Genomic DNA, 26,597 nt, shown 5'->3' on the forward strand with positions numbered 1-26,597 from the left:
CCCACCACCTCTCTGCTTTCTTCCTCCTGCCTGGGCAGACAGCTGTCAGTTTCCTGCCCTGTCCTACCCTGGTCTGGATGAGCCATTGCTTCCCCAGTACTCAACTTGACACTCCTGTTATATGAACATCAGGGACCATAAGCTTATATAACTGCTTTATTGGGAGAAGACAAAAAAATCCTATTGGAGAGGGAAAACCTTCAGAACCCACACGTAAAAAATACATGTCGTCCCTTGTTCCCCAGGACAGACCCCACATTCCCAAGAAGCCCCCACTACTCAGCAGGTCTGGGTTTGCTCTTTTGGAAAATTGCTAGAGGTCCTTGGGATCCACCTCTGGGGGATCAATTTGGAAACCTTCCATTCAGGATTTAGGACCAAGTCATGGAATAGATTTTCCTCCATGGCTCCTACCTTGATTCTGATTTGAATTCCCAAAGCAGAACCCCAAAATAAATGGTCTGGGAACTCTGCTCAAGTCCCTACATAGGCATTTAGCTTCAAGAGCTTCAAAGCAACTGTCTGCAGTTTGGATAGGCCTGCTCTATTCCATTTACCTGGGGCAGGAGGAGGCAAGGCTCAGTCCTATTTATTTATCACTACCCCTCTAACCCCTTACCTCAGTTTCCATGTAAGGTAAGATTCTGTTTCTTATCTTTACCCATGTTATTTCAGCTCATTTCCTGCCAGCTAGACTCTGACTCTATAGGTTTTATCCATACATAAGGGAGGGAGTCAGGAGTCAACAAGCACTCGTTGGGAATTTGGCCTTAATTATACATTTCCAGACAGCCCACTTTCCCCAGGAACTGCCACAAATATATCATCAACATTTGTTGTTTGTTGTTGATGACTGTCATTAACAGTCCCCGGAATCATGAGTTAACTGGGGCAGCCTGAAACCAGGGATGCTTTTTCTGGAAAGATGCTTTCAAGAAGGCAGAGGATGACCAAAGTAGGCCTGTAGTCATTCTTCCTATGTCATTGGGCCACAAGGTAGCTGAGGACAGGTATAGGGAGAGCTATTGCCATCCCACATGTAGAATCGAGTGGATAGATCTTTCCTCTCTGTTTCCTCTTCCTCCTTTTGGAGAAAACCCTTTGCTGCTTTGGTCTCTTTGACCATTTTTTAAATTTGGGGAACCCTTGGCTTTCTGGTGACTTCTCCTCTGTCTGCATCTGCGTCTGCCCTGCCCACTGGCCAGAGTGCCTGCCCTCCATCTGGTGAACCCATCCACCTCCTTCTGCAGGGAAGCCCAAGGGCCGGCCCACCAAGATCTCCAAGATGGTGTGTGAGTTCCCTGGGGTCATCAAGATCAGTGATGATAGCAGCACGGATTCCGACCTTGGCCTGGATAGTGACTTCAACTCTTCCCCAGAGTCCTTCATAGATGATGACGTCGTCATCATTGATAACCCCTCTTCCGACGACAGAGGTAGTGTTATGGTAACAAGGGAGGAGGGACATATTCTAGACCGTCCAGAGGCAGTGTATGACCCCTTGTGTAGGGAGATAGCATTTCTGATAGATCCTTTGAATCCCAAGGACCTGGAATCAGGAGACCTGTCTGTGAAGCCCAGGTCTAAGTAGCTGTGTGATTTTGTACCAGTCATGTAACCATGATGTGCCTCAGTTTCCCCCTCTATAAACTGAAGAAATTAGTCTTAATGACCTCCAAGGTCCCTTCAGCCTTCAAAGTCTTTGATCCCTAAGACATAAGGCGAGAATGTAGATATGTGTCCTGTCTCCACTAAAAAGTTTAGATTGTTATCCTGTTCTTCTCCTAGTCAAGACATTCTTAGAGCTGTCTATGCTCATGGAGAACAGTTATATCTAAGAGTTGAGGGGATGGTTGTGACAGAAACACCTTGTAAACCATAAAATGCTATAGAAAAGCCAGCCATCACAATTACCCATAGCATTTTTCTTGATCTGCTCAGGTCTTAAAAGACCCAGCTCACTCCTTCCTTTCCCATGAACCTTCATCTCTTCAGCTTGCTTCTGATATAGGACCTTTCATGTCCATGATTAGCATGGGTCTGTCTTAGCTCCCCAACTGGTTTGTCTTGAAGGCAAGAAATGTTTCTTACACTGTTTCTACCCCCTCCCTCCCAGGGCTCCTTGCACAAAAGAGATCCCCATATCATTGAACAATCAGAATGTATGTGTAATCTAGAGGAGACAGAAATAGAAGGAGCCTCCCGTCAGTGCTTCAAGGCCTATAACTCTCCTAGAGTTCCAGGATCTCGGAGACAAAATGCATTGCAAAGGGCATCCTTCCTAACTCCTACTCAGACTGGGAGACCCCACTCCTCCTAGACTGACCACTCCATCAGCCCATTGCCTCGGGAGCTGGTCCATTCCAGTGGATTATTAGCATGTTTTTCCTGATGATGAGCCCAAGCCTGCCTTTAGCCTTCTCCCATTAGCTTTAGTTCCATAATCTGGGACCAAGTCAGATAAGTAACTTCTCTTCCTCACAGATATAGCTTGGAAAGAGAGTGTTGAATTTGGTGACAAGGAAAAAACTTTAAATATCAGTTTTGCTGTCCTTGCTCCCCTTGTGACATTGGGCAAATCACTTGATTATCTCTTGGCCTCAGTTTACTCATTTATCAGACAAAGGGCTTGGATGAAATGATCTCTTAGGGACCTTCCAAAACTAAACCTTATGAATTATGACATTTTTTCAAGTACTTGATGACAATGATCATGTCCCCATAAATCTTCCCTACTCCAGGCTCCCTAGCCCTCACCACCTACCCTACTCAATCTGTGTTCTTACATGTACATCTTTCAGGTCCTTCGCACTACTATGGTTCCCAGAGGGATATCCATGGCCCTGGGGTGCTGGAAAAAGTTGAGAAACTAAAGCAGGACCTTTTGGCCAAAGTCAGAGCACTGGGCAGAGATCTACCTCTCAATACCCTCGATGAACTCATCCACAAGTTTGGAGGCCCTGAGCATGTAGCCGAGGTAAGTGTCTCTTCAGTCCAACCTGGGACACTGCCCCTTGAGCCACCTTTCCACCATGGCTAGTGGCAAGCATCTTGCTTAGGGTGTCTCCAACCTGGGTTACTATTCCTATTGGAGGTTTTGAGTAGTACTTTGATGGTGACATGGGAGAAAGGGACACATGTTAGATTATCTAGAGCTGATTTTGTCCTATGGTATTCATTATATGATCCAATGATTGAGGCTGGAAGCCTTGAGGCAGTATCCTGCCATTTCAGGTGCTGGTTCTTTCCACTCTTTTCTGTCTAGCTAGGAAGGAAGGACCTTTTGTGTTCCAGCATAGGTTCCTGATAAGCATCTTGCCCCAGATGACCAGACATTTTTGGGATCTTTTTCTTAGGGCTAGTTTAGGAATTGAGAAGGCAAGTCTGAGTTCTGGTTCCAAGTTATTATCAGGAACCTTGTTAGATATCCAATTTTCTCTGAGCCTCATAAATAGATTCTGGGAGAATAAATTAAGGAGCTATAGCATAAGATCCTTGATTTGACGGTGACTACAAAGGTATAACTGAGGCATGAATTACTTTTCAAATACCCTAGATCAGTGATGGCAAACCTTTTAGAGACCAAGTGCCCAAACTGCAACCCTCATGATGCATGTGACTACCCCACACACACACACACACAGTGCCTTACCCCCCCAGACAGGGGAGGGAGGAAGCACTCCCATTGGGCTGCTTGGCAGAAAGGTGGGTGAAGTGAGAAATGTCCTCAGGCACATGGAGAGGGTGAGGGAACTGGCACACTTGGTGCCCATGCCATAGGTTCACCAATATAGGTTCGCCCCAGATCCTGGTCTTCCCTCATCTTCTGGAGAGCACTAGTAATTTTGAACTCGGAACCTCTTGAGATAGCCTATTCTATGCATGGTCAGCTATGGAGTAAGTCTTCTTTATATTGAGCCCATATCTGTCTCCCTTTCCCTTCCCCCTAGTGCTCCCAGTCCTGCCCTCTGCAACCATGCTGCCCCCTGCCATTCTGAAGCCATAAAGTTTTTTATTTTTGCCATGACCTTTGAGATACTTCTGTCATGGAAAACATAATCCTGTTATGGTCTTCTTCGTGATCACTTCTTTAGGCAAAACAGCCCAAATTTCTTCAACCCATCCTCCTGTGATTCCCTTCTTCCTGATCAATTTCCAGAATGCCCTCCAGATTATCTGCTTTGCTTCTGAAATAGGATACTTGGGTCTAGCAGTGGGCAGAGTGACCCCTTGAAAGCAGAGCAGGCTCTCCAGCCCTTCTAAAATCTAGGTCATTAGGTCCTAAGCAGGCCTTTAAGCCAAAGTGGTACTATGTTTGGTCAGTCATAGCTTTAGGTGAGCCCAGGAGGAAGAAGAATTAGAGGATGATAGTTTGGGGAGAGAACCCAAGGAGCTTGAAGTATCTATGAGTATGTCATGTTAGGGGGCAGAGAGAAAGCTTAGGATAATACTGACAGGATCCCTGCCCTCAGGAATCTTTGGGTTTCCTTCTGAGTATCTTGGCTGCCTCTGAAAGCCAATCACTAGCCTGGGTGGTATCTCACAGTGAGTGTATTGTAGAAATGGATCTTCCCTTGCAACTCTGCCTCCTTCTCTCTGCAGTAAATTGGAAAAACAACCAGTTTAGAGGAGCATAGAATTTAGGGCTGAAAGGATCTTGGAGACCATCTTGATTTGTATAATGATTTAATTATTGACTGTGCCCATCAGCTTAGGGTGCTGCTAGTGAGTAATTCATCAACCCAGACAAAGCCAGGTAGCATCTTCCCTGGCTCAGAGAGCAGCCCAGAATACTAGGAGCCTAAGTAATTCTGCTCAAGATCATATCACCTGCAGAACTTGAATCCAGGATTTTATCTACCATCCCAGAACAACCCTGTGAGGGCCTCCTCAATGAAATATATACTCAGAAAAGTAGGGGGGAAGCGTGAGGAGGGGGGGAGGATTTGGGATTTGGTATGGTGTGTCCAGTGACCAGTTCCATATGGATCCCTGACATACGCCTCATAAATGAGTTCACAGACATAAGGAAGCATTAATGGCCATCATTTCACAGCTGAGGCCTACAGAAGGGAAGAACTTGGCCAGCAGGATGGAATCCTCCTAGAGATGGGATTTCAGTCTAAGTCTTTGACCACTTCACCCTCTGCCTCTCTCTTGAGTGACTCTAAATACATGTAGATTATGGGCCACCACCATCTTTGAGAAATCAAAATTGTGAATAGCACAAGCTTGTAGTAAGAAAGCATTTTGTAAATCTTAAACTACATTAGAAGTGGCTATCCTTTTTAGGACTTCCCCTTTTTCTTTAGGACCTCTCCCTTCCCTCTCTAGTATGCTGTATGGATGTCCATTCTTGGTAATAGTTTCTTCCCTTCCCCTGGGACACAGATGACTGGAAGGAAAGGCCGGGTTGTATCCAGACCAGATGGGACAGTCACTTTTGAGTCACGGGCAGAACAGGGCCTTTCCATAGACCACGTGAACCTAAAGGAGAAGGAACGTTTCATGAGTGGAGAAAAGGTGAGTTGGCCCTTAGACCTGGCTTTAGATAAGGAAAAACCTTTGTAACAATTAGAGCTAATTGAGCTGCCTTAGGAAATAATGAACTCTCCTTTCCTGGAGGCCTTTGTACAAAGGATAGATGACTTCTTATCAGGTATGTTAGAGCAAGGATCAGTACAAGCTGAACTAGGTTGCCATGGATTCCCCTTCCAACTGAGAAACTCTTTGTGAGTTCATGAGAATTGCAGAGCTAGAAGAGACTTGAGAAGGCTTCTAGACCAGCATAATAGAACAACCCAGGTTGTCATTCAGCCTCTGTTCAAAGACCCTGAGTACCTCCAGGTCAGCCCATTCTTATGGGTCCCATGGGAAAGTGTAAAGATTGGTGTATCAGGACTCATTAAGACAGCACATTCTAAAGAGTAGTCACTCATGATTCAGTATCTCTGAGGTCCCATCTAGCTCTAAATCCATACTCTATGAAAAGAGGTAGCATGCTTATGAAATTTAAAAGGAACCCACTGTAGCATAAGCTAAAGTGTTGGATGGCTCAATCAGACTCCAGAAGAAGCTCAGTAGGCTGGAACTTGGACCAAGTCTAACAAGGGGACTTGGAACAGAGATCAATGTGAAAAAATTAACTTCAGAAGTACAAAGTAGAGGAAACATGCCAAGGCAACAGTTTAGAAAAAGACCTGGAGATTTTAGTGTTCTACAAGCTCAATATGAATCAATAGTATTATAACCAGAGAAGCAAATGGGATCTTTGGCAACAGACTCCATCTAGAATAACACATTCAAGCTTAGGCATTTGTAAAGAATGACGGGTACCCTAGAGAGCAGCCAGAGCTCTGGGACCAAGACAGTATTGGCCCTTGGGGACATGTCTGAGGAGGAGCCCTAGGACAAGAGAAAGCCTTAGGGAAGACAAGTATTTGAAAAACTGTCCTGGGAAAGAAGGAACGTTGTATTTTGCAGAACCAAGAACAATGACAGATTTAGGCTGGATGTTAAAAATTACTTCTAAGAACAAGTCTGGTCTAGATGTGGAATGGCCACCTGGGCAGGAGCTTTATTCATCTTAACCTAAAGGTCTTTGAACAAAAACTAGATTTGGGGCTGGCAAAATAAGGCCCAAGGGCCAAACCCCGTGCTTTGGACAGCCTGTGAGCTTAAAAAATTTTTTTTAATTTTAAAATAAAGTTTTATCATATTTTAAAAATGTGAAAACCATTGGCCACATAAAAGTAGGAAAATGGGCATTGTGCCTAGACTTGGTCCTTAGGCCCTAGTTTGGTAACCCCCTGGGCTAGATGATCATTTATCATTTGTTGTTTGGGGGAATTCTTGGTCAGGTATAGGCTGGGCTTTATGGTTTCTAAGGTTCCTTATGATGCTGAGATTTTGTGATGTAGAGGATTTCCTAAAGAGTCTGTCCCCTTCAGTTCTCAGCCCTATTATTATCCCTATTAATTATAACCTATTTCCCACCAAAATAGACTTGTGTTCGTTTCTATGGCCTCAGAGGGTGGGACTAAGAAATGAGCAGAAGCAACAGGGAAGCCATTTTTGGCAAGATGAAAACTTCGCTCACTTCAGGCTTCTCTGAAGGGCTGCTCAAGACTCAGGAAGACCAGAATGCAGCCTTCTCTATCACCAAACTGCTCTTATGTCTCCTCTCTGTCTCTTCCATAGCTTGTTGCAATAATCTCAGAGGCCTCCAGTTCAGGGATTTCCCTGCAAGCAGATAGACGGGTGAAGAATCAGAGGCGCCGGGTACACATGACACTCGAATTACCTTGGAGTGCTGACCGAGCCATCCAGCAGTTTGGTGAGCACTTGGAAGAGGGAGTGGGTTAAGCCTCTTAAAGTCCCCATTTTCCCAGGGACCTAGATGGGTGGGAGGGACTACCCAATTTCCTTCCTGACTTTGAGAGATGGAAAAAGCTGAGGGACTTTGGTTTAGCATTTTCAAAACTGAAGTAATCTTCCCCCTAATCTTGCCCCATCCAATTTCCCCATTTCCGTTGATGGCATCACCTTCTTCCTGTTATTTGCCATCAAAACCTTACTTCATCCCTCACATTCATCTATTCATCCATTCAGCAGACATCTATTAAACTCATTCTGTGTGCAATTGGCACTTGGGAACTTGGCCCTTGGGGAAAGACCACCTTAAAAAGCATAGTCTCGATTTCATAGGCCTACAGTCTAGTAGAGGGCTTCAGTTCAGCTGACTTTCAGTGCCCAGAGCATGGGTCCCAAAGCTGGGGCACTTGACATAGTATAGATAAGAGAAGGTCTGCCCTCATGAAGCTTACTGTCTAGTAGGGGCTACTTTTGGTGTTAACATGCATGTAATCATAAATTGGTTAAAGAGAGAGAAGCAGAGACATGGAGAGAAAGGCACAGAAAGAGAGAGAGAGGAGGGGGGAGATGGAGAACAGAGAAAAAGGGGTTGGAGTGGAACCTAGATTCTCTCTCCATTGCTTAGCAAGTCACTTAAATTTTCTGAACCTTATTTTCTTCAACTTTTGACTGGAAGTCCTCATCTCTGATGGTCGTTCCTTTCTAGACTATAGTCATGGAAGTATGATAGAAACCTGGGTAACCATAATAGACAACATCATGAAAGGAAAAGGGAAGGGGGAGGAAGAGTACTGGCATAGTCCCCCAGGAAGCAAGACAAGGAATACTAGTTTCACTTGTAAGCTTGGAAAAGCAAAATGAGCACTGGATTTGGTCCTTCATTAATAGACATTTTTAAGTACCTCTTGTGTGTTCAAAGTAGGGCAAAGAACTTGATGTGGATCATCAAGTCTCTGCCAAAAAGATCAGCAAGTGCATCAGAGAAGAATAAAGCTAAGAGCCATGTGAGGTCCTGGGATAAGGTCATGCCCACTAAAGGGTCAGGAAGGGCTTTTTGAAGAAGGTGTTGGTCGAGTTGGGTTTTGAAGGAGGGTTGGGAAAAATTCAATGAATGATGAAGGTGAGGGCAGATATTCCAGGCTTTGAGACCAAGCTGAGCCCATTATGGGTTTGGGGTCAGAGAGCAGTCTAGGTATCCTGGAGCCTGGCATTCCTGGAGGGCAGTAGTCTATATACGACAAAGGTGGTCAGAGACATTAAGGAGCCACCCTTGATTTTGAACAAAGGGATGAGTCAGCGTTCCCTCCCCAGTACTCCACCTCTCCCACTGGGATTCAGACAGACCCATATTACTTCTACCTGGACAACTGGAAGGTAGAGAGCATTCTGCCTCATTCCCTTCCCTTCATTTTCCCCATTCTCAAGTCTGCTCTCTGGCAGAGCAGCAGAGTAATCCCCTAATTCTTGGAAGATAAAATCCACCTGGATCCATTACCAACTTCACCGGCTGGGCCACTTTCCCATCTAGTACTTATCCCCAGCTTCTATGCGACTTTTTTTCCAGGCCGAACACACCGATCAAACCAAATCTCAGCTCCTGAGTATGTCTTTCTGATCTCAGAACTGGCTGGTGAAAGAAGATTTGCCTCCATCGTTGCAAAACGTTTGGAGAGTCTAGTAAGTTTCTTGCAATTGCCTTGTGAGTTCACCTAACCTGCCCCCAGAAAGCGTCTGCCTTTCCAGAGTCACCCTTTGTGAGTGGGTGAGGGGTGGAGGGAGTCACTAGAGGACCGTATTTAATCCACTTTGTGACATGAAGCTCCATTTCAGGGTCTGATAACAGATAGCTCAAGCCAAGCCTGTAGATCATAGGAGTGCCCTCCTCTTTTGTCACCACGACCACTGGGCCTCCAAAGCCTCTTCTCTTAGAACGTTCCATGATCCTTGGCCAAGAATTTAAAGAGTTTCTGACATTTACTAGACCTCTCTGACTAGATTTTGCTTCCTCTCATCCCCCCATGACCCCTCAGAAGGTTCCCTTGGCAAACAGCCCTCCCTCTCTCTTACACAGGGTGCCTTGACCCATGGGGACAGAAGAGCCACTGAATCCAGGGACCTCAGCAAGTATAATTTTGAGAATAAGGTAAGATGTGCCCCAGAAGCCAGGCATCCCCATGGAAGGAGGCTTGAAGGGGAGGCATAGGTAGTGGCCCAGGTTTCCCTGGGATAGGCATTAAACTGGCACTCATCTCTAAGTCCTGCTCCTTACAAGCTGACCTTGAAAACACTTTGCCCCCGAACTTCACTTTCCTCATCAGTAAAATAGTGTCCATATTTATAGCCTCCAGCCACAGAGTTGTTGAACAGAATGTGTGCTTTGTAAACTAAAGTGTTAGGGTTAGTTACATGAACTGGACTGAGCCAGGCAGAAGGAAACTGCCAGGGCTCCCTACTCCTGAGGCCATCCCAGGGTCAGCCTATCCTTCGCCCCAGTCTATCTGCAGCCTCCTTCCCCTCTTGCCCTCCATTGAACGGTGAGGGCCAGGCAGAGCTGTCCCAGGCCAGCACCTGACTGGTGTTATCTCCTTACAGTATGGAGCCAGAGCCCTGGACAGGGTCCTGTCTGCCATCCTGAACCAGTCGGAGAACAAAGTCCCCCTTCCCAAGCACTATCCGGGAGGAGATGCTGCCTTCTTTCGAGGTGAGCTTTGGCAAGGGGGAGGGACTAGAGATTGGGACCAGGAACTAGCCAACATGTTTAGAATCTGGGTCCCTAGTAAAGAAGAAGGCTTCCCGCCCAAGTTTTCTGTTCCTCCTTTGCATTTCCCTCATCACCCTCACCACCACCACCAAGGATCAGTATGTATTCAGTTCAGCAAATGATACTGTCCAGGTGCAGAGGACCATGCTGAGAGCTTCCAGAATCCCAAGTTCTTAGAGACAGAAGGGACCTGAGGCTCTGGCCCAGCCTCTACCTGAACAAGAATCCCCTTCGTCCTCCCCACCAAGGGGCAATTCAGGTTGTGCTTGACTTCCCACCCTTCCTTTTGATCAGCTCTAAGTGGTGAGAGGATTTTCCTTATATTGGGCACAAGGTGGCACTGTGGTGCAAAGAGCCTGAACCCAAGCCCGGAAGACCTGAGTATAAAGCCTCCTGCCCATCCTTAGTAGCTATGGCACCCTACCCAATCATTCTCTCCTCTCCGGATTAAATGGAGGGAGACACGGCTCACAGATAGCTGTGATTTTGGACACCTGTTAGAGAAGTCTGAGGCAGAAAGCAGTAGGAGAGAGCCACAAGGAGATATGGGACTCTCAAATCAGAACCATATGCCAGAATGTGGGCTCCCAGCATGCTCAGCACTTAGTAGGGCCTTAATAAATGCCCATCCTTTATTAATCAACAAAGGAAAGAGGAGGGTGTTCAAGGCACAGGAACTTGCATAAAGCAGGAAAGCCCAAGTTAGGAGGACAAAGATTCATTCAGTTGATTTGAAGTATAGAGTAGCTTGCAGGCCGTGGTATGATAAGGCTGGAAAAGTAGGAGGGCCCTGAAGGTCAGGCAGAGGAATTTGACCTTGACTTGGGAGGTCTTAGAGGTCCTTAAGAAGCATGATAATGTGATTCTAAGTTCAGAGAGGTCCATCCCCAACGTGGCCATATGGTTATTAACTTGCCGTGCATGGAAGCTCTTGAAGTCCTTAGCAGGACTGCAGGCTGAATTGGTGAAAGACAACCACAAGCCTGCAATTAAGCCTAGCTTAATGTGGCATTTGGGTTGGGGACAGAGTAAACTTAGGGAGGCCCTGATGATGGGCTGGGTGTCCAAGGACCAGCCAAGCTAAGTATCAGGAGGCTTAGCCCCAGACGACTGTAGCAGCTCTTGAAAACCATCTTTTGAAGCATGAAGAAAACAGCAGCTTCTTGGAGGTAGTGTCCAAGCCCATGGAAGTCAAGGATGTTTGAGTGCCAATGACTGGGCTCAGTTTTGGCCTTGGTAGAATGAGGACATCATCAAGGAAGACTTCCAGGAGAAGACAGACTTTGAGACTGAGCTTTGGTTAGAAAAGGGAAGGACTCTCTGCAGAAGAGCAAAAGAGACTGGGGTCTGTTGTGGGACATGTTTGGCCCCAGCACTGGAAGTGCATCAGGGTACTCCTCAGAGGCAGGGGGAGATGAAGGGTTTCTCATAGTCTTGCCTCTACCCCTGCAGAGATGAAACAGGGTCTGCTCTCCGTGGGAATCTGCTGCAGAGAGATGAAGTTTGGCTGCATTTCTATTGAGAAGGGTAAGTCCTAGAGAGATGGTGGATGGGGAAAAGGGCCGTGGGCCTCACTCTCCTGGACTTCTCAGGATGGCCACTGTTCACCTGGCCACCCAGAGAGCCCCAACTGTCCTGTGGAGGGCGTTTCCGATGTTTTATCCTACTTACACCTGGGTCTTCTGTAGAGCTCCCAGCTTTATCCTGTGCCCATTTCTGCTTTGGTTATATGGGAACAAAAAGAACCAATTGCTTAACTTCTAAAGGCAACACATTGGGTTAGAATGAGCCCCAGACTCCAGTGCACTATGTTCAGATCCCAACTCCAGAGAGAGCAGGAGCTGGGCTGGCAAACCCTCCTCTTAGGCCTTGGCCTGAACTGCTGCATCTCCTCCTTCCCCTGCCCTCCTAGATTGCTCCATCACCAAGTTCCTGAACCGTATCCTTGGCTTGGAGGTGCATAAGCAGAACACCCTCTTCCAGTACTTCTCAGATACCTTCGACTACCTGATTGAGAAGGACAAGAAGGAAGGCAAATACGACATGGGCATCTTGGGTAAGAGAAGAGGCCACGTTGTTGGGAGTGCCCCCAGGGGACAGGAGCAATTCCCTCTTAGCCAGGAGCAGAGTGTTCCCTAGGACTAGTGAAGCCACTCAACCTTCCCTTTAGAACAAGCCATCCAATGCCCCCAGATGGAAATTCCTATTTATACCATCCTGTGATGTCTCATGGATTTAATTACATCCCAAGTTCAGGCCAAAATAAAAAGTCCAGAAAGTAGGGGCCTTCTGAAAGCATCACTGCTCTGCAGGGACAGCTCCCCCTATGCAGGATGATATCGGAGGTGCGGCCTTATTAAATATACAAATGTCGCCCATCCAGGGAAGACAGCTGTCATGTTCAGTGACAGAGGCCCAATCCAGAGGTAGTCTGGCAGTCCAGAACATCTAAGAAGATGAAAATGAGGAGGAATAAATATAGACTTTGACAGAATTGAACAGTTTATTTTTTAAGATAAGTTTTTAATGTCTTCTGTTTCTTTAGAAAAACATCATAGTTACCTCAATTATTCCTCTCTCTCCCACGGAACCATCCATATGACAAATAGTATTTTTTTAAAGAGGAAAAAAATTAGCCCAATGATTAAAAAAACTGAAAAAAAAACAAAAGCCTGTGTGATGGGTAACCCCTGTAGACCTTCCTCTCTACAAAGCGGGTTAGATTGTGAGGGTGCTGTCCTATCTCCTCATTTGAGTCCTACTTGTTCATGTGTGTGTGTGTGTGTATGTGTGTGTACATGATTGAGCCTTCCATTTCCATTGTTGAAGTTACTGTGTATATTGTTTTACTGACTTCACTTGGCATTAGTTTATATGACCTTTCCATACTTCTTATTATTCATCAAGCACATCATTCTTTTTTTTTTTAACCCTTATCTTCCTTCTTAGAATCAATACTGTGTATTGGCTCCAAGGCAGAAGAATGGTGAGGGCTAGACAATGGGGGTTAAGTGACTTGCCCAGGGTCACACAGGTAGGCAGTGTCTGAGGCCAGATTTGAACCCAAGACCTCCTGTCTGTAGGTCTGGCTCTAAATCCACTGAGCCACCCAGCTGCCCCCTCAAACACATCATTCTTATAGCAAGGTAGTATTTGATTATGTTCATGTACCACAGTTCTGTTATCCATTCTCCAGTCAGTGAACATCTACTTTTGTTTCCAAAAAGTACTGCTATAAATATTTTGGAGTATATATTTCCTTTTAGTATGTACATATAGAAAGTATGGGAGGTCCTAGGTTCAATTCTAGTCTCAGACACTTGCTAGCTGTGTGACCCTGGGCAAGTCACTTAACCCCCATTGCATAGCCGTTACCTCTCTTCTGCCTGAGAACCAATACACAGTACTGATCTCTAAGATGGAAGGTAAGGGTTTTTTGTTTTGTTTTGTTTTGTTTTTAAAGAAGAAATCAGTGGCTTCTTTGGGTATGTAAAAAAACATTTCCCAGCTATATCAACAATATATTGGTGCATTTCTCTTTCCACAACCCCTCCAGCATTGATAGTTGCCTTTTTTGGTCATTTTGCCAGTGGTGTCAGGTGTATAGTAACTTGAAGTATTTTTTCATGTGGTTGCAAATACTTTGCAGTTTTTCTTTTGGAGAATTATTTGTTCTATCCTTTAACCATGTAGTTATTGGGGAATAGCTAGTCATCATATATATGTTTCCATATCTTAGATACCAAACCCTTATTAGAGAAATATGGCACAAAGATGCTTTTTCCCACTTGACCACTTCCCTTCTTACCCTGGGTGTGTTAGAAATTGATTTTTTTAAACCAATCACAGGGTAGCAGGTACAAGGTAAGGTATAAGGTAGCAGAGGTTCCTGGGAAACTGTCCTTGAGAGTTTGTGGAATGAGCTGCCTGGGCATGGGGTGAATTGCTGAGTCCTCACTGCTGGAGGTCTTCAGGCATCTAGCAGATTGGACTCAGCAGCCCCTGAATGTCCTGAAGTGTCTGGGCCAGGGTTCATTAAGGACACCATTAGATGACTTCCTTGCACCTTAGAGACTCTCACATTCAAGTTCCTCAAGAGAAGCTGGCCCTGGTGTCTGTGTGCTGTTCACGGATCACCAGAGCCCTCACGTGCATCTCATTCCTCTCCATAGACCTTGCCCCAGGCATTGATGAGATTTATGAGGAGAGCCAACAAGAGTTTCAAACCCCCGGCCATCCTCAAGATGGACAGGTTGTCTTCTACAAGGTAAGTGTAACCAGGCCAGGACCCTCCCTACCTAATCCTGGGGGTCTCAGATGTCACCGCTTCTTCAGAGTCTAAGCTGGGATGTACTGGCATCTATCCTTTCCAGCCTCCCACCTTTACTGTTCACATCACACCTGACCAACAGAGGGAGTCAGATTTAGATTAGAGTCAGAGCCTCTGGGTTCAAATTCTGTCCTGCTGCTCACTACCTGAGTGTCCTTGAGCATCTTCTTTCCTTTCTCTTCCATCTCTTCATCTATAAAAAGAGAAGATGAGGCCAGAAGCAACAGGACAAGTGGCTCAATTGCTGGACTTGGGTTTAAAACCCCACCCCCAGACATTTCCTGGCTTTGTGACCCAGAGCAAGTCATATGGTCTTCTAGGCCTCTGTTTTCTCATCTGTAAAATGAGGAGAACCTCATCAGGTTGTTACACAAGTCAAATGAGATCTTGCATGAAGGACCATTTTTATACTGTCCACCTTTATCTCTGAATTCATTCCAGCTCCATGTAGACTCTACATGGCTGAGAGTTCAGAATTCTGGACTCGTATCTCAGCTGTGCCCCCATACTGGCTTTGGGCAAGGCCCTTCAGCTACTCCCTGACCTCACGAACAGGAGAAATAGATAAATGTCCCCAAATGTGCCCTCAACTCAGAAAGTGTGATGATGAAGATGGTGGCAGTGATGTCCATTATTACTATTCACAGATTAGTGTCGATCGAGGCTTAAAGTGGGAAGAGGCTTATGAGAGGTCGCTACAGATGACCGGTACTTACGATGGCTTCTACCTCTCCTACAAGGTGAGCAGTAGGATGGTCAATCCCAAAGTTCCTATTTGGTACCCTCCACGAAGAGTGAAGGTTTCCTATGTTTGAGTGGTAAACCAGTTCTCAGAGACCATCCCATCCAACCCACTCCCTTCAAAGCTGTAGAACCCGAGACCCAAGAAGGACGTGACTGTCTTAGGGTCCTTCCTCTTACACTCAGCAGATATGGAGCTAGAAGCCAGATCCTCCAACCTGATGTGCAGGGCTCTCCTCATCAGATTCCCAAAACAAGGCCAAGCTGTGTTCTTCCCCTGACAACTCTGATCTCCTCTGGGATCATGGTAGAGAAATCCCCAGCATCAGGGGCTACAGGGGCCCCTGTAAGAGAGAGTCAGGATGTTGGATCTCCCTGGGCCTCTCACTTCCCCATCTGAGTCCCCCTGAGATGGTAATGAGTGGCAGGCTGTGTCATCTTCATGTAGTAGCCAATTGGCCTGGTTTGGGGCTCTGTCCCTGCAGCACTGAGAGGGAGAAGCCCATCACCACATGGTTCCAAGTGTCCAGTAGCACAGATGACAGTGTGCTTGCTATCCTCCCCATCCCACAGCAGTCCTATGGCTGCTTTCCTCACAGCAGCCCTCCAAGTTCAAGAGGGCTAATCATCCTCATGGTTAAAGAGGAAGGTCTAATAAGGGAGGTTGCCATGCTGGATTGCATCTCAGATTCTAGAAGGAGAGCTAGAGGAGAGCTCAGGGGCTGCCCTGTCCAACCCCTCTTGATGGATAGGAAGGATGGAACCAGGCAGAGACCCTCAAGTGGTGGGATGAGAGGGAAGGCAGCATGGCAGAGAGCCCCAAGCCTGTGTTCAAACCTGCCTTATAGTAGGGACAATGTGGGGATGTGGGAAAAGTGAGTACTGCCAGAGGCCATGGGTTCCAGTCCTGTCTCTGCCACTCAGATGACCTCAGAGATCCTCCCCTCTCTGGGCCTCAGTTTCTCCTTTATACTATAATGGAGTGGTTGGACTTGATGGTTCCTGATGTCCCTTCCAGTCCAGATGTCTGATTCTGTGTGTCTGGGCTCTGCCAGTACTTTCCTTCCCCTCTCTTGAGCCCAAGTTTCCTCCTCCACAAGCTAGCTCTCTTTGATATTCTTTGGTTTTAGGTCCGAGGCAATAGGAAGAGCTGCCTACTGGCTGAGCAGAGCCGGGGGAAATACTTCATCTTATACAAACCCAACATTGGCAAACAGAGCCAACCTGAGAGCCTGGACAGCCTGTGCAGAAAGTATCGACGGGTGAGTCAGGCCTGGCCACAAAGCCCCAGAGGCCTCTGTCCAACCTAGCAAAGCTCATGGTCTCCCTCCACTGTGAGTGATTTGCAGAGGGTCCCAAGTCCAGCTCTTTGCCCTTCTAAAAAGGATTTAGGTTGTCCACAAGTGCTGTAGGGTAGGCCAGCCTCCCACAGGGGATGGGGTCTTGGAGGTGGAACAGTGTCAGCGAAATGATCGATGGGACACAGCTTTTGCATTCAATCTGCAGCACAGGTTTCACAGGATAAACTGCTCTGCCTTGGCTGAGACCTGACTTTATTTTATACCCTCATGATCACACATCTACTTGGCACACAGTTTCATTCTCAACATACATGTTTCCATGGAACCTAACAACAGACAGGAAGCCTAGGAAATCGTCAATGAAACATTGTTGCTAAGGGCAGGATCAGTGGGTAGAATCAACATGACCCAGATATAGGTTAGGGAATTCAGGGCACAGATTTGCCAGAAGTTTTTTTTGACTAGACAAGAAGGTCCTATCTAAGTGGGTATATAAGAATCCTTAGATTTAATTTTGTAAGTGGGCTCTCCTGGTAATATCCAATTGGGACAGAATGGGACATCTGTATTAACCCTGCAAGCATGTTGCTCTCATCTATTTTTCCTGGGACTAAGTAAGAATAATAATCATTACAATTCCAATAATATGGGGATGTTAATAAGGAAAGTCACTTAGGGGGGTTTCAGTGGGTATTTCCATACTTCCTGGGAGCTGCTTTGCAGTCCCCAGTTTCCATGTGGAACATGTCAAACAATGTGGTCTTGATGGCTCCCAGCACACAAGAAAGAAGTTTTTTTAGCCATCAAGATAGGGAGATACTAGCAAACAAGGAGAATTTTGATACCTCTGGAATGTCCCCATTTACAAAGACCTATCTGTTCTGGCACTGAGTCTTTTGTTATTTTTACTTTTTATTTTATCTTTATTTTATTCCAATAACAAATTTACACATAAGTTTTCCAAAGTTATGTGATTCATGATGTCTCCCTCCCCCTCCTGGATGTTGTAGTTCTAAGTCTTTTGGAAGTAGAAAGAGCCAGAATTAACTTCCTGAACAGAAGCAGGCCTTAAAGACCCCAAAGTCAAAAGCATCAGTCAACAATCTCTTAAGTCAGTAACCATCTATTACATCTGTGCGTGCCAGGCAAGGTATTGGGTACCAGAGGGGACAAAGACAAAAAATGAAATAATTCTTCCTTTCAAGGGGCTTATGTTCTAATGGGGGAAGATAAGAGATCCAGTTCCCATCTTCCCCCTCTTCTGTTCTCTACCACCTTCTGCCAGCACAACTTTGCCACATGCTCACTCCTACCCATAAGCCACTGCCTGATTTCCCCCCTTCTGAGCCCAGGACTGTCATTTAGAAAAGGATAATCGGGGGAGAGACAAAGGACACCCCATAAACAACTCTAAGGGTGGGTTTTCAGGGACCATTAGTAGAGACTTAGGATTTCTGAAGGTCCGCTCACAACCCCTTACATCATATTACATGGACCACTGCTGCATCCTGCAGGACCCACCCTAAAGATGAATGATTCTGGCCCTCCATCATTCACTGGAGGATATCCTCCCAGCTCTGCTTTTCAGCAGCTCTACCTCTCTGGGCCCATGAGGCTCGGCTGTAAAATGTGGCTGGTAATACCTGTGCTCCCCAGTGGAGGGAAAGTGCTCTATGGAGCCTGTGCATTACTGCAGTAGGGGGATCTCGCCCCAGCCTGGGACCTTCCTTGGTAACTGGTTCATGCAGAACTACAGTGCTTCTGGCCAGTCACCTGAGCTTGGGACTGACCTTCCTTTTGGGAGACTTCAGGACAGTATCAGCCAGAAGCCTAGGAAGGTCCTGAGGAGAAGGGGCCTATAGTGAATCAGGCAGAGCTGACACTGACCTAAGAGGACGCAGCCTTCCCTGCCCCTTGAGACTACCACCAGCACACCCTCAGCAGGAGTGAACTCCCTGTTCCTGCCCTGGAGTTCAGCTTCTTCAAAGAAGGTGAAACCTACTTGGTGCCTTCCTTTGCAGGTGACAGCTGAAGATGCCAAAGAGCACTGGGAGAGCAGCTACGCCTTCTCGCTGACGCACTGTAACCATGCCGTCTGGTGAGTGGGGGCGCATGGCACAGGACCCCCACCCCTGCCCTGCAGACCCCTCCTCCGAGCATGACTCCCAGCACCCAGAGCATTTACTTGCCCAGTAGAATTAGCGATGGCTGGATGAAGCCATAGAGCCCCAGAAGGGCCAAGCCAGGAACAACAGGTAGAAGGTGGCTTGATGTCAGAATAATTTCTAAAGAGGAAAACTACCCCAAAGTGAAGTGGGCTGCACTGGGAGTGAGTGGGTCTTCAGATGAAGGCTAACCAGTGTCAGGGATGTTGGCTAGGGGATTCCTGGTCACGAATGGCCTCTGGGGCCTCTTCTAACTGAAATTCTGTGACCAACAGACTTGGGAGGGCCTGAAGAACAGAGGACGGAGGGTGTCCATCAGCCCGAGGGATGGGGCCTAACAACAGGGCACCTGTTGGGTGCCAGGGCTCTTGTCCCTCTCCCACCTAACCCTGCCTACTCCTGCCAGGAATCGACATTGCAAAGTGGTCCAGGAGGGCAAGGAGTGCCTGCAGGGCGCCCGGCTGCGGCACTACCACATGCTGTGTGGAGCCCTGCTCCGAGTATGGAGCCGCATCGCCAGCATCATCGCCGAGGTGACCAGCAGCAACTACCTGCAGATCGTGAGGCTCAAGACCAAGGACAAGAAGAAACAAGTTGGTGAGTGAGAGGGCACAGGAAGCATCTGGGCTGGGCTGACCAACCCCTGGGCACGACTGAGTGTTGGGTCTTGTCTCCGGCAGGTATCAAGATCCCTGAGAGCTGTGTGCCCAAAGTGCTGGAAGAGCTGAAGCAGATGGATGCAGATGTGAAGCGGAAGCAGGCCCGTGCCGCCCAGGCTGTTGGCCCCACTGACCCCCTGCCAGCCTTTCAGGCTGCCTTGCAGGGCCCCTGGCCCCCCCTCTCCATGCACTCCAACCCCAGCGAGGTCTTGGACCTGACCTCCAGTCCTCTGGACGATGGCCTCCCTGGCGGACTCCTGAGCCTCGACTCAACGAGCCTGCCCTTCTCCACACAAAGCCCTCACTTGCCCCTGCCGCCGCCCAGGTTCTATCCCCCACCTCTGGACATGCCAGGGCCCAGCCTGCCCAGCAGCCATCTGCTGCCTTCCCATGAACCCTTGCCCCTCCTGCAGCTTCGGCCCCCACCAGACGACCTCACCTCCCAAGGGGACATCAATTTCAAGGAGATCCTGGAAGACATGTTGAGGTCCCTGAACGTGGTCCCCCCAGAAAACCCCCTGGGCCTGGAGCGACAGAGCGTCATCCAATTCAGTCCGCCTTTTACAAACTCCTAGGCCCGGGAGCCCAGCACCATCCATCCCTCCACAGGCAGCCCTTTATCCCCTATGGGGCTGAGGAGGTAGCAAGATCCCCTCGTTCTTTGAAAGAGTTAAGGGTATAAGTAGGAAGGGGTGGACAGATGAATAAGAAACTATATAGTTCCTTTTAAAACAAAAAAATTTATTTATATATAATATACATTCACACATCTATATAAATATAAATTTTTTATGTTATATATAAAGGGTAGGGGGGCTGAATAGATTTGCAGCCAACGACTGAGGCCGCCCAACTCTGTGATTTCCCTTTCCCCTTCTCCAGTCATGCTGTTGTTCAAAGTAATAGCCCCAGGTTTGGGTTGGCAGGGAACTCAAAGGAATTAATGACCTGACCCCACACACATACCCCCTGCCCATTCCCTGAGTCCTCAAGGGCTAAAGATATAGGAGGGGTAATGGGTCACTCGACCCCATTATCCATTGTCAGGTAGACTACTGAGAGGGAAGAGGCAAGACTGAGGGCACCCTCAGATCCCCCAGAACACTGGGAGGAGGGAGCATAAAGAGGGGGTAGCCTTTCTAATTGCCCTAAACTGATTTTTCCATATCCTACTTCCAGGGCGTGGGCCCAGGCTCCCCCCCTATTCCCAGTTTCCCAAGAGAGATGGGTCTGCCTAGGGAATACAAGACCTCACTGCCCTTTTCAGAAAGACCTCAGCTTAGAACCCCAGACTGATGCATCTGAGAGGGAGGGTCTTCATTGTGCTCAGCTCCCCCTTTCAGAGATGAAGAGATCAACGTCTAGAGTGAAGGAACTTTCCTTCTTAGGACACATGGAAAATTAGTGGAAAAGCCAGAACTAGAACCCATATACCTTTCTTCCCTACTCAGGATTCTTGGCGCTTGCCTGATTTCCCCAGCCTGAGAAAGGATTTTTAACCCTCTTGTTGGGTCTGGTCAGCTGGGAGGGAAGGCCAGTGGTCCTCGTCATTACTCCCTCCTCCACCTCCTCTCCTCTCCCCAGACTTGGGGACCCATGAGGCTCCAGGCGCCCTGGGATTCTTTTACTTTTCCCCGAGGCCTCCAGCCTCCCCCTGTTAGAAATAGTTGATGCCAGGGAAGCCAAGCCTTCAGGTTTCCTCTGCTCTTCTGAAGGGCCCCTCGTTTTCCCTGAGAAGAATGCTGGAATATCAGAACTAGAAGAGACCTTAGAAATCATCCAATCCCATCTCCCTCACTTTATACAGATGAGGAAAGTGAAGCTCAGGCTCTCTCCACCCCATCTTTCCTGTCTCCCCTGCTTCCCCTACTTCTTTTTGTTTTCTCTTGAGGAATCAGTAGACAGCTCACTCTAGCCAGGGTTGTTGGTCCAGTTGACCATTTCTAGAGGAAGAGTTTGGGAAAGGGACAGTAGAGTGAAGCCAAATTCTCCCTCCCTGAGCCTTCAGGGTCAGCACCCCATTACCCAGGGCTGATGAGTGATTTATCCCAGCATCCTCTTCTCTTTCCCCACTTCCTCCTCCTCACTGTTTTTTGAGGGAGGAGGAACAGGCTCGGGGGAGGTGCTGAGTGAATGAGTTTGGGGGCAGCATGGCCGGATTTTAGCTGTGGATTTCTCTTCCCTGGGTCCCTGCCCCTCCCATCACCCTTGTGCCCAGAGGGTCAGTGGGTGCTCATCTCCTTTTCTCTTCCAGGGCAACACCATTCTGCTCCTCCTCCCTCTATTTATAATGTCCCCTCTCCTGTGTTGGGGAAGCCTGGCACCACCCGCCAGAACCCCCAGAACTGCGGGAGCTATAAACTCAGGAAAAACCGAAGGTGCTCTCTTCCCCTTCCACTGTCTCTTTCCCCACCCCCATGGATGCTTTTCATGGGGGAATTCCCCCCCCCTTGCCTTTTAATATATGCAATTCTCTTCTCTAACTGTATAGCACCTTCACCCCCTGACCCCAGGACAGGCAGGGTCAAATATCCGTCACTGGGGATCGTGCCCCTAAGTTATTGCCTCAGTCCTACTGATGGTGTGTCTTGTGTGTGTGTGTGTTTGTGCGCGCGCATGTGAGTGTGTTTGAGAGAAAGAGCCTCATGTCATCCCCTCCCCTCTGTGCACTTTGGAATCTGCTTGTTATGTTGGGCCTTCTTGGATTTCTATGTGTATTTATAATTAATTGAAATGTATATATGTAAAGAGATTTTTTTTTTAGAACATGTGCCTTTTGACTAATTCCTACATTTTCTACTTGTACCTGACCTTGAAGAATAATTTTGCATTCATTCTGCTCAGTAAAGATGGAAACTCATGGGCCACCCTGTGCTGTTTGTCCAGTCAGGAGTTTCTCAAATGCTCCCCAGAGAGGGAAGTTTGGGGATCCCACTCCCTTTGGCCTCCCGTCGGGTTAGAGGCTTTCTTTGAACAATCATAGCCTAACTTCAGAGCTCAGAGGTACCTTGGAGACCATGTCGTCTCACCCTCATTTTACAGAAGAAAAAACACGTTCAGAGATGGGAAATGCCCTGGCCCAGGGTCACCCAGGAAGGCAGCAGCAGTCAGGATTAGCACCTGGTTCCCTTGACACGTCTCATCTTACCATCATGCCAGATCCAGACAGAAGACAAATAGGATCAATAATTGTTCTCTCTCCTCACGTGCCCTAACCTCCATCATTATCTTCTTCAACAAGATTGAGTAGGTGCTTTCTGTGTGTTGGGCACTGTGCTAAATGTTGGGGGTGCAAAGAAGGACGAAAATAGTCCTGCCCTCAAGAAGTTCTCATTCTGATGGCAGAGAGAGCATGCCAACAACAAACAAGCTATGTACAGGATAAATTGGAAATCATTAATAGAGGGAAGACTCTGGAATTGTGTTTGGTTTTATTTTAAACTCTAACCTTCTGTCTTAGTATCAGTTCTAAGATAGCGAAACAGGCCTGGGCAATCTGGGTTAAGTGACTTGCCCAGGGTCACACAGCTAGGAAGTGTCCAAATCCAGATTTGAATCAAAGACCTCTCTTACTCCAGGCCTGGTGCTCTATCCATTGGACTACCTAGGTGCCCTGAGGCCCTAGAATTAAAGGGACTCAGACATGGCTTCCTGTAGAAAGTGGTATTTTTAACTGGGGCTTAAAAGAAGACAGGAGTCAGAGATAAGGCACATTTCAGCTAGGGAAAAGCCCTGAGTCATGAGATGAAGTGTCTTGGGAGTAGAATGGCAACAAGGCAAGTATCCCTGGATCACTGAGAGCAGTGGGGGGTTGTGGAGATAATTTTAGGGTTGTGAATTAAAATCTAAATTGGTCACCAGGGAAAAATCCCAAATAAAATACCCGTCAGTCTGAAAATTTATGGTAATTTTAATTAATATAGAGGGAAGATTTTAAAGAGAAAGCGAAGGTATAGGATTTCTCCCGCCTGGCCTATGTCATGGGGAGTTCAAGATCTCTGCTGCTAGGTCTCTGAAGGAGATTAGAAGCTTCTAAGAGGATAACGTTTGGCAAGTAAAGGAGGGAAAACTCACCTTTTACTCTTGGGTCCCCTCCTCTAAATTTTCCCATCTACCAATCATATCAGAGGCTTTTCTCCAGGACTGCCCATTCTTTAGTTCTCATCTTCTTTGATTAGATTATATCTTTTGAGTTACTTAACACTTGTTTGTTAAGTTTACCTTTTGTTAGTTACTTAACCTTTTTGTGATTAATTTACCCTTTATAGTTACTTAACACCTTTATGTATTAAGATCTTAAAATAGACTTAGCTTAAAGTTCTAGCTTCACTATAAAGTAAACTAAGTACCTTTATTGTTCAATCAGGAGATTACAATTTCATCTTCTCCATAAAGTAAGATCTAAGTAGGGTGGAGTAATCTAAATTTCACATGGTCAAGGGAGGCATCCCTGTGTAAGGGGTAGAAAGACTAGGGAGGAAGGGAACAGGTTAGAAAGGACTTTAAAACTTCAACAGAATTTTATATTTGATCCCAAAAGTGATTGGGAGCCACCGCAGTTCACTGCATGGGAGTGAGAGGTTGACATTTTATGGAAAATCACTAGGCACCTGAGTGGAAAAAGAACTGGAGAGGGGAGAGACTTGAGGCTGGCAGCCCACTCGTAGCTACTGCAGCCACCCTGGTGTGAGGCAATGTGGGCTTTGTAAAAATTAAAATTATATCTCAAATAATAAAATTATTTTATTTTAAGGAGGTTTGTTAAATGATCATTAGAAATCAAGGAATAAAGAGGATACAAAATAAAGACCACATGCCCATGGCTGATTAGCCCATTTAAAAATCCCCACCTTACTACCATCACTGCTGATTCCTACATCATGCCAAAAAGAGGAAGAGCCTCAAGGCCCTCTCCCTTTAACCTCTGTCTACAGGAAGTCAGTGGGTTCTTGGGATATGTAGTTCTTTTTTTAGGGTAACAGATTTTCAATTATATAGCTTGCCCCAGAGTGGTGGCAGGGGAGAGGAGGGTGCATATCAACAGAACTTGGCAACATATTGGTTATGGAGGTGCAGGGGAGAATGAGGTGTCAAAGATGATAGATACTTGGATTGTGAGCCCCAGGGATCCTCAGCAGCGATAGGGGGAAGACGGGAAGTTTTAGAGCAAAGCTAATGAGTTCAGTTTTACAATAAGGCTATAGGAAACCTAGTTCAAGGTGTCCAATAGAGAGCAGGACATGGAGACTTAGCAGGGAGGTTCAGGTTCAATAACAGATATGCAAATCATCTGTGCAGAGATTATTTAGCTAACTGTCCCCCATACCTGGAACATTCTCCCTCCTCAGCACCTCCTAGCTTCTTTAAGTCCCAGCCAAAATCCCACCTTCTACAGGAAGCCTTTCTCAGTCCCTCCATTCTAGTGCCTCCCCATTCATCCCAGAAATAGCTCGTCTGTACTTAGTTGTGTGTGTGCTGTCTCCCCCTTTCAAAATGTGACTTCCTCAAGTCTTTCTTGTATTCCCAGCTCTTAGCACAGCACTTGACACAGAGTAGGTGCTTAATTGCTTATTTACTGATTGACAAGTGAAATAAAAGAGAGAGAAGATGGAAGGACAAAGGACTGAGTTTTAGGGGACCCCTGTGGTTAGTGGGTGACACTGGAAGAAGATCCAGCCAAGGAGACAGTGAAGGAACCATCAGATTGGTGAGAGAGCCAAGAGAGCAACATCCTAGCGAAGAGCATCAAGAAGAGAGTGAACAAGTCATTGGCTGTAGAGAGGTCCAAAAACACGAAGAACGAGCAGAGGTTGTTAGATTGGGTAATCATTGCTAACTGGATAGATCTCCAGCTGTCTGCCCCTGCACCTTCATCCCCAACCTAAGCCCCATTGCCAGTCTCATCACTAGGGGACCCATCCGTGGACCCATCTCCCAACTAGGGGAGACAGCAAATGAGCTGATTCAAAAGATGGTGTCTCACAAAGGAGTGTGGATTTCTGGACCATGGTCAAGACACATGGAGAGCCTTGGTTCTTGGCCTAAAAATGACTGGTAGAAATGTATTCCCCACTAGTCTTTCCAATTTAATCCAAAAGGCTATAATATAAACTTAGAAAGAGGAAGGAAAAAGAAAGCTACCAATGGAGATCCACCAAGGGAGATAGTTACAATGTAGGAAGATTAGTGGTAGACAGGCAGAGAAACTCAAAGGAAAAGTTCAAGAAAGGAGCTAGCCAAAAGTCCCTGGCCTTGGCTGTCCATATAGAAGAACCAGAACAATGAAAATAATAAGTAGTCCAAAGCATGGAGGCAAATTGGACCCCCATAGGATAAGAACTGTCTAGAACTTGGCCCTAGAAATGGTATACCATTTCCAAAAAGACCAGCCAAGTAAGTAACGGTTCTGGGAAGTTAGTGGGAGGGGAGAAATTTGTGGGTACAAATAGCTTATACTAAAAAACATGGGGACAGTGGGTAGGTGGCACAGTGGATAGAGTGCCAGGCCTAGAGTCATCAGGACCTGAGTTCAAATCTGGCCTCAGACTTCTTACCTGGGTAACCCACTTAACCCCACTTACCTAACCCTCACCCTTCTCTCTTAGAGTTGTTACTAAGACAGAAAGTAAAAGGTTTATTTATTTATTTGTTTGTTTATTTAAGGCATGGAATTATGTGAAAAAAATCTAAAGAGATCTTTTGGGTGAGAGTATCAAGGAGAAACGAAACAAGAAATACCAGTTTGAACTATAGACCACCTTGATGAAAGGAGGAAGTGAATGAGCTCAAGAAACGTAAGCCTGGCAGAGGCTTGCTGTGATGGTGCTGTGGTGTTTGAATTGTAAAGACGTTCAATTCAGAAAATCTTCATGCTGCACATTCTAAGAGTAAAGGCTGGGCTAGATGCTCCAGATGTTGTTCTTCAGTTGTTTCAGTCATATTTCAATCATGACCCATTTGGAGGTTTTCTTGGCAAAGAAACTAGAGTGGTTTGCCCATTTTACAAATGAGGAAACTGAGGCAAACAGGGTGAAGTGACTTACCCAGAGTCACACAGTTAGGATGTGTCTGAGACTGGATTTGAACTCAGATAAAACTTCTTTTCTCCAGGCCTGGCCCTCAATCCACTGTGCCACTTAGCCCTGAACTGCTAAAGATATAAAGACAAAAATACCAAGCCCTCCCCTCAAGGTGACTGCATGTTCTATCTGTTTAAGGTGGGCTTTTTGCCAAAGCCAGAGAAGTTTAGAACACTAACTCATCACC

General features: G+C 46.7%; 1 protein-coding gene across 2 annotated transcripts in view; it reads left to right on the plus strand.

The window, feature by feature from the left end:
* Positions 1 to 22,198, plus strand: part of SBNO2 (strawberry notch homolog 2) — a 239,803-nt gene extending 217,605 nt beyond the window's left edge. For both annotated transcript variants that reach the window (XM_007489371.2, XM_007489374.3), the window contains 15 exons: positions 1,251 to 1,436; positions 2,802 to 2,977; positions 5,392 to 5,523; positions 7,201 to 7,336; positions 8,939 to 9,051; positions 9,446 to 9,517; positions 9,967 to 10,075; positions 11,588 to 11,662; positions 12,048 to 12,191; positions 14,308 to 14,402; positions 15,113 to 15,205; positions 16,337 to 16,468; positions 18,529 to 18,605; positions 19,079 to 19,269; positions 19,353 to 22,198. In XM_007489371.2, coding sequence (XP_007489433.1) covers positions 1,251 to 1,436; positions 2,802 to 2,977; positions 5,392 to 5,523; positions 7,201 to 7,336; positions 8,939 to 9,051; positions 9,446 to 9,517; positions 9,967 to 10,075; positions 11,588 to 11,662; positions 12,048 to 12,191; positions 14,308 to 14,402; positions 15,113 to 15,205; positions 16,337 to 16,468; positions 18,529 to 18,605; positions 19,079 to 19,269; positions 19,353 to 19,906 — 2,285 coding nt within the window. In that variant the 3' untranslated portion in view covers positions 19,907 to 22,198. The remainder of the gene's footprint in view (positions 1 to 1,250; positions 1,437 to 2,801; positions 2,978 to 5,391; positions 5,524 to 7,200; positions 7,337 to 8,938; positions 9,052 to 9,445; positions 9,518 to 9,966; positions 10,076 to 11,587; positions 11,663 to 12,047; positions 12,192 to 14,307; positions 14,403 to 15,112; positions 15,206 to 16,336; positions 16,469 to 18,528; positions 18,606 to 19,078; positions 19,270 to 19,352) is intronic.
* The last annotated feature ends 4,399 nt before the right edge of the window (positions 22,199 to 26,597 follow it).

This window comes from Monodelphis domestica, chromosome 3 (assembly GCF_027887165.1).
Source record: "Monodelphis domestica isolate mMonDom1 chromosome 3, mMonDom1.pri, whole genome shotgun sequence".
In the NCBI taxonomy this organism is placed as follows: Eukaryota; Metazoa; Chordata; class Mammalia; order Didelphimorphia; family Didelphidae; genus Monodelphis; species Monodelphis domestica.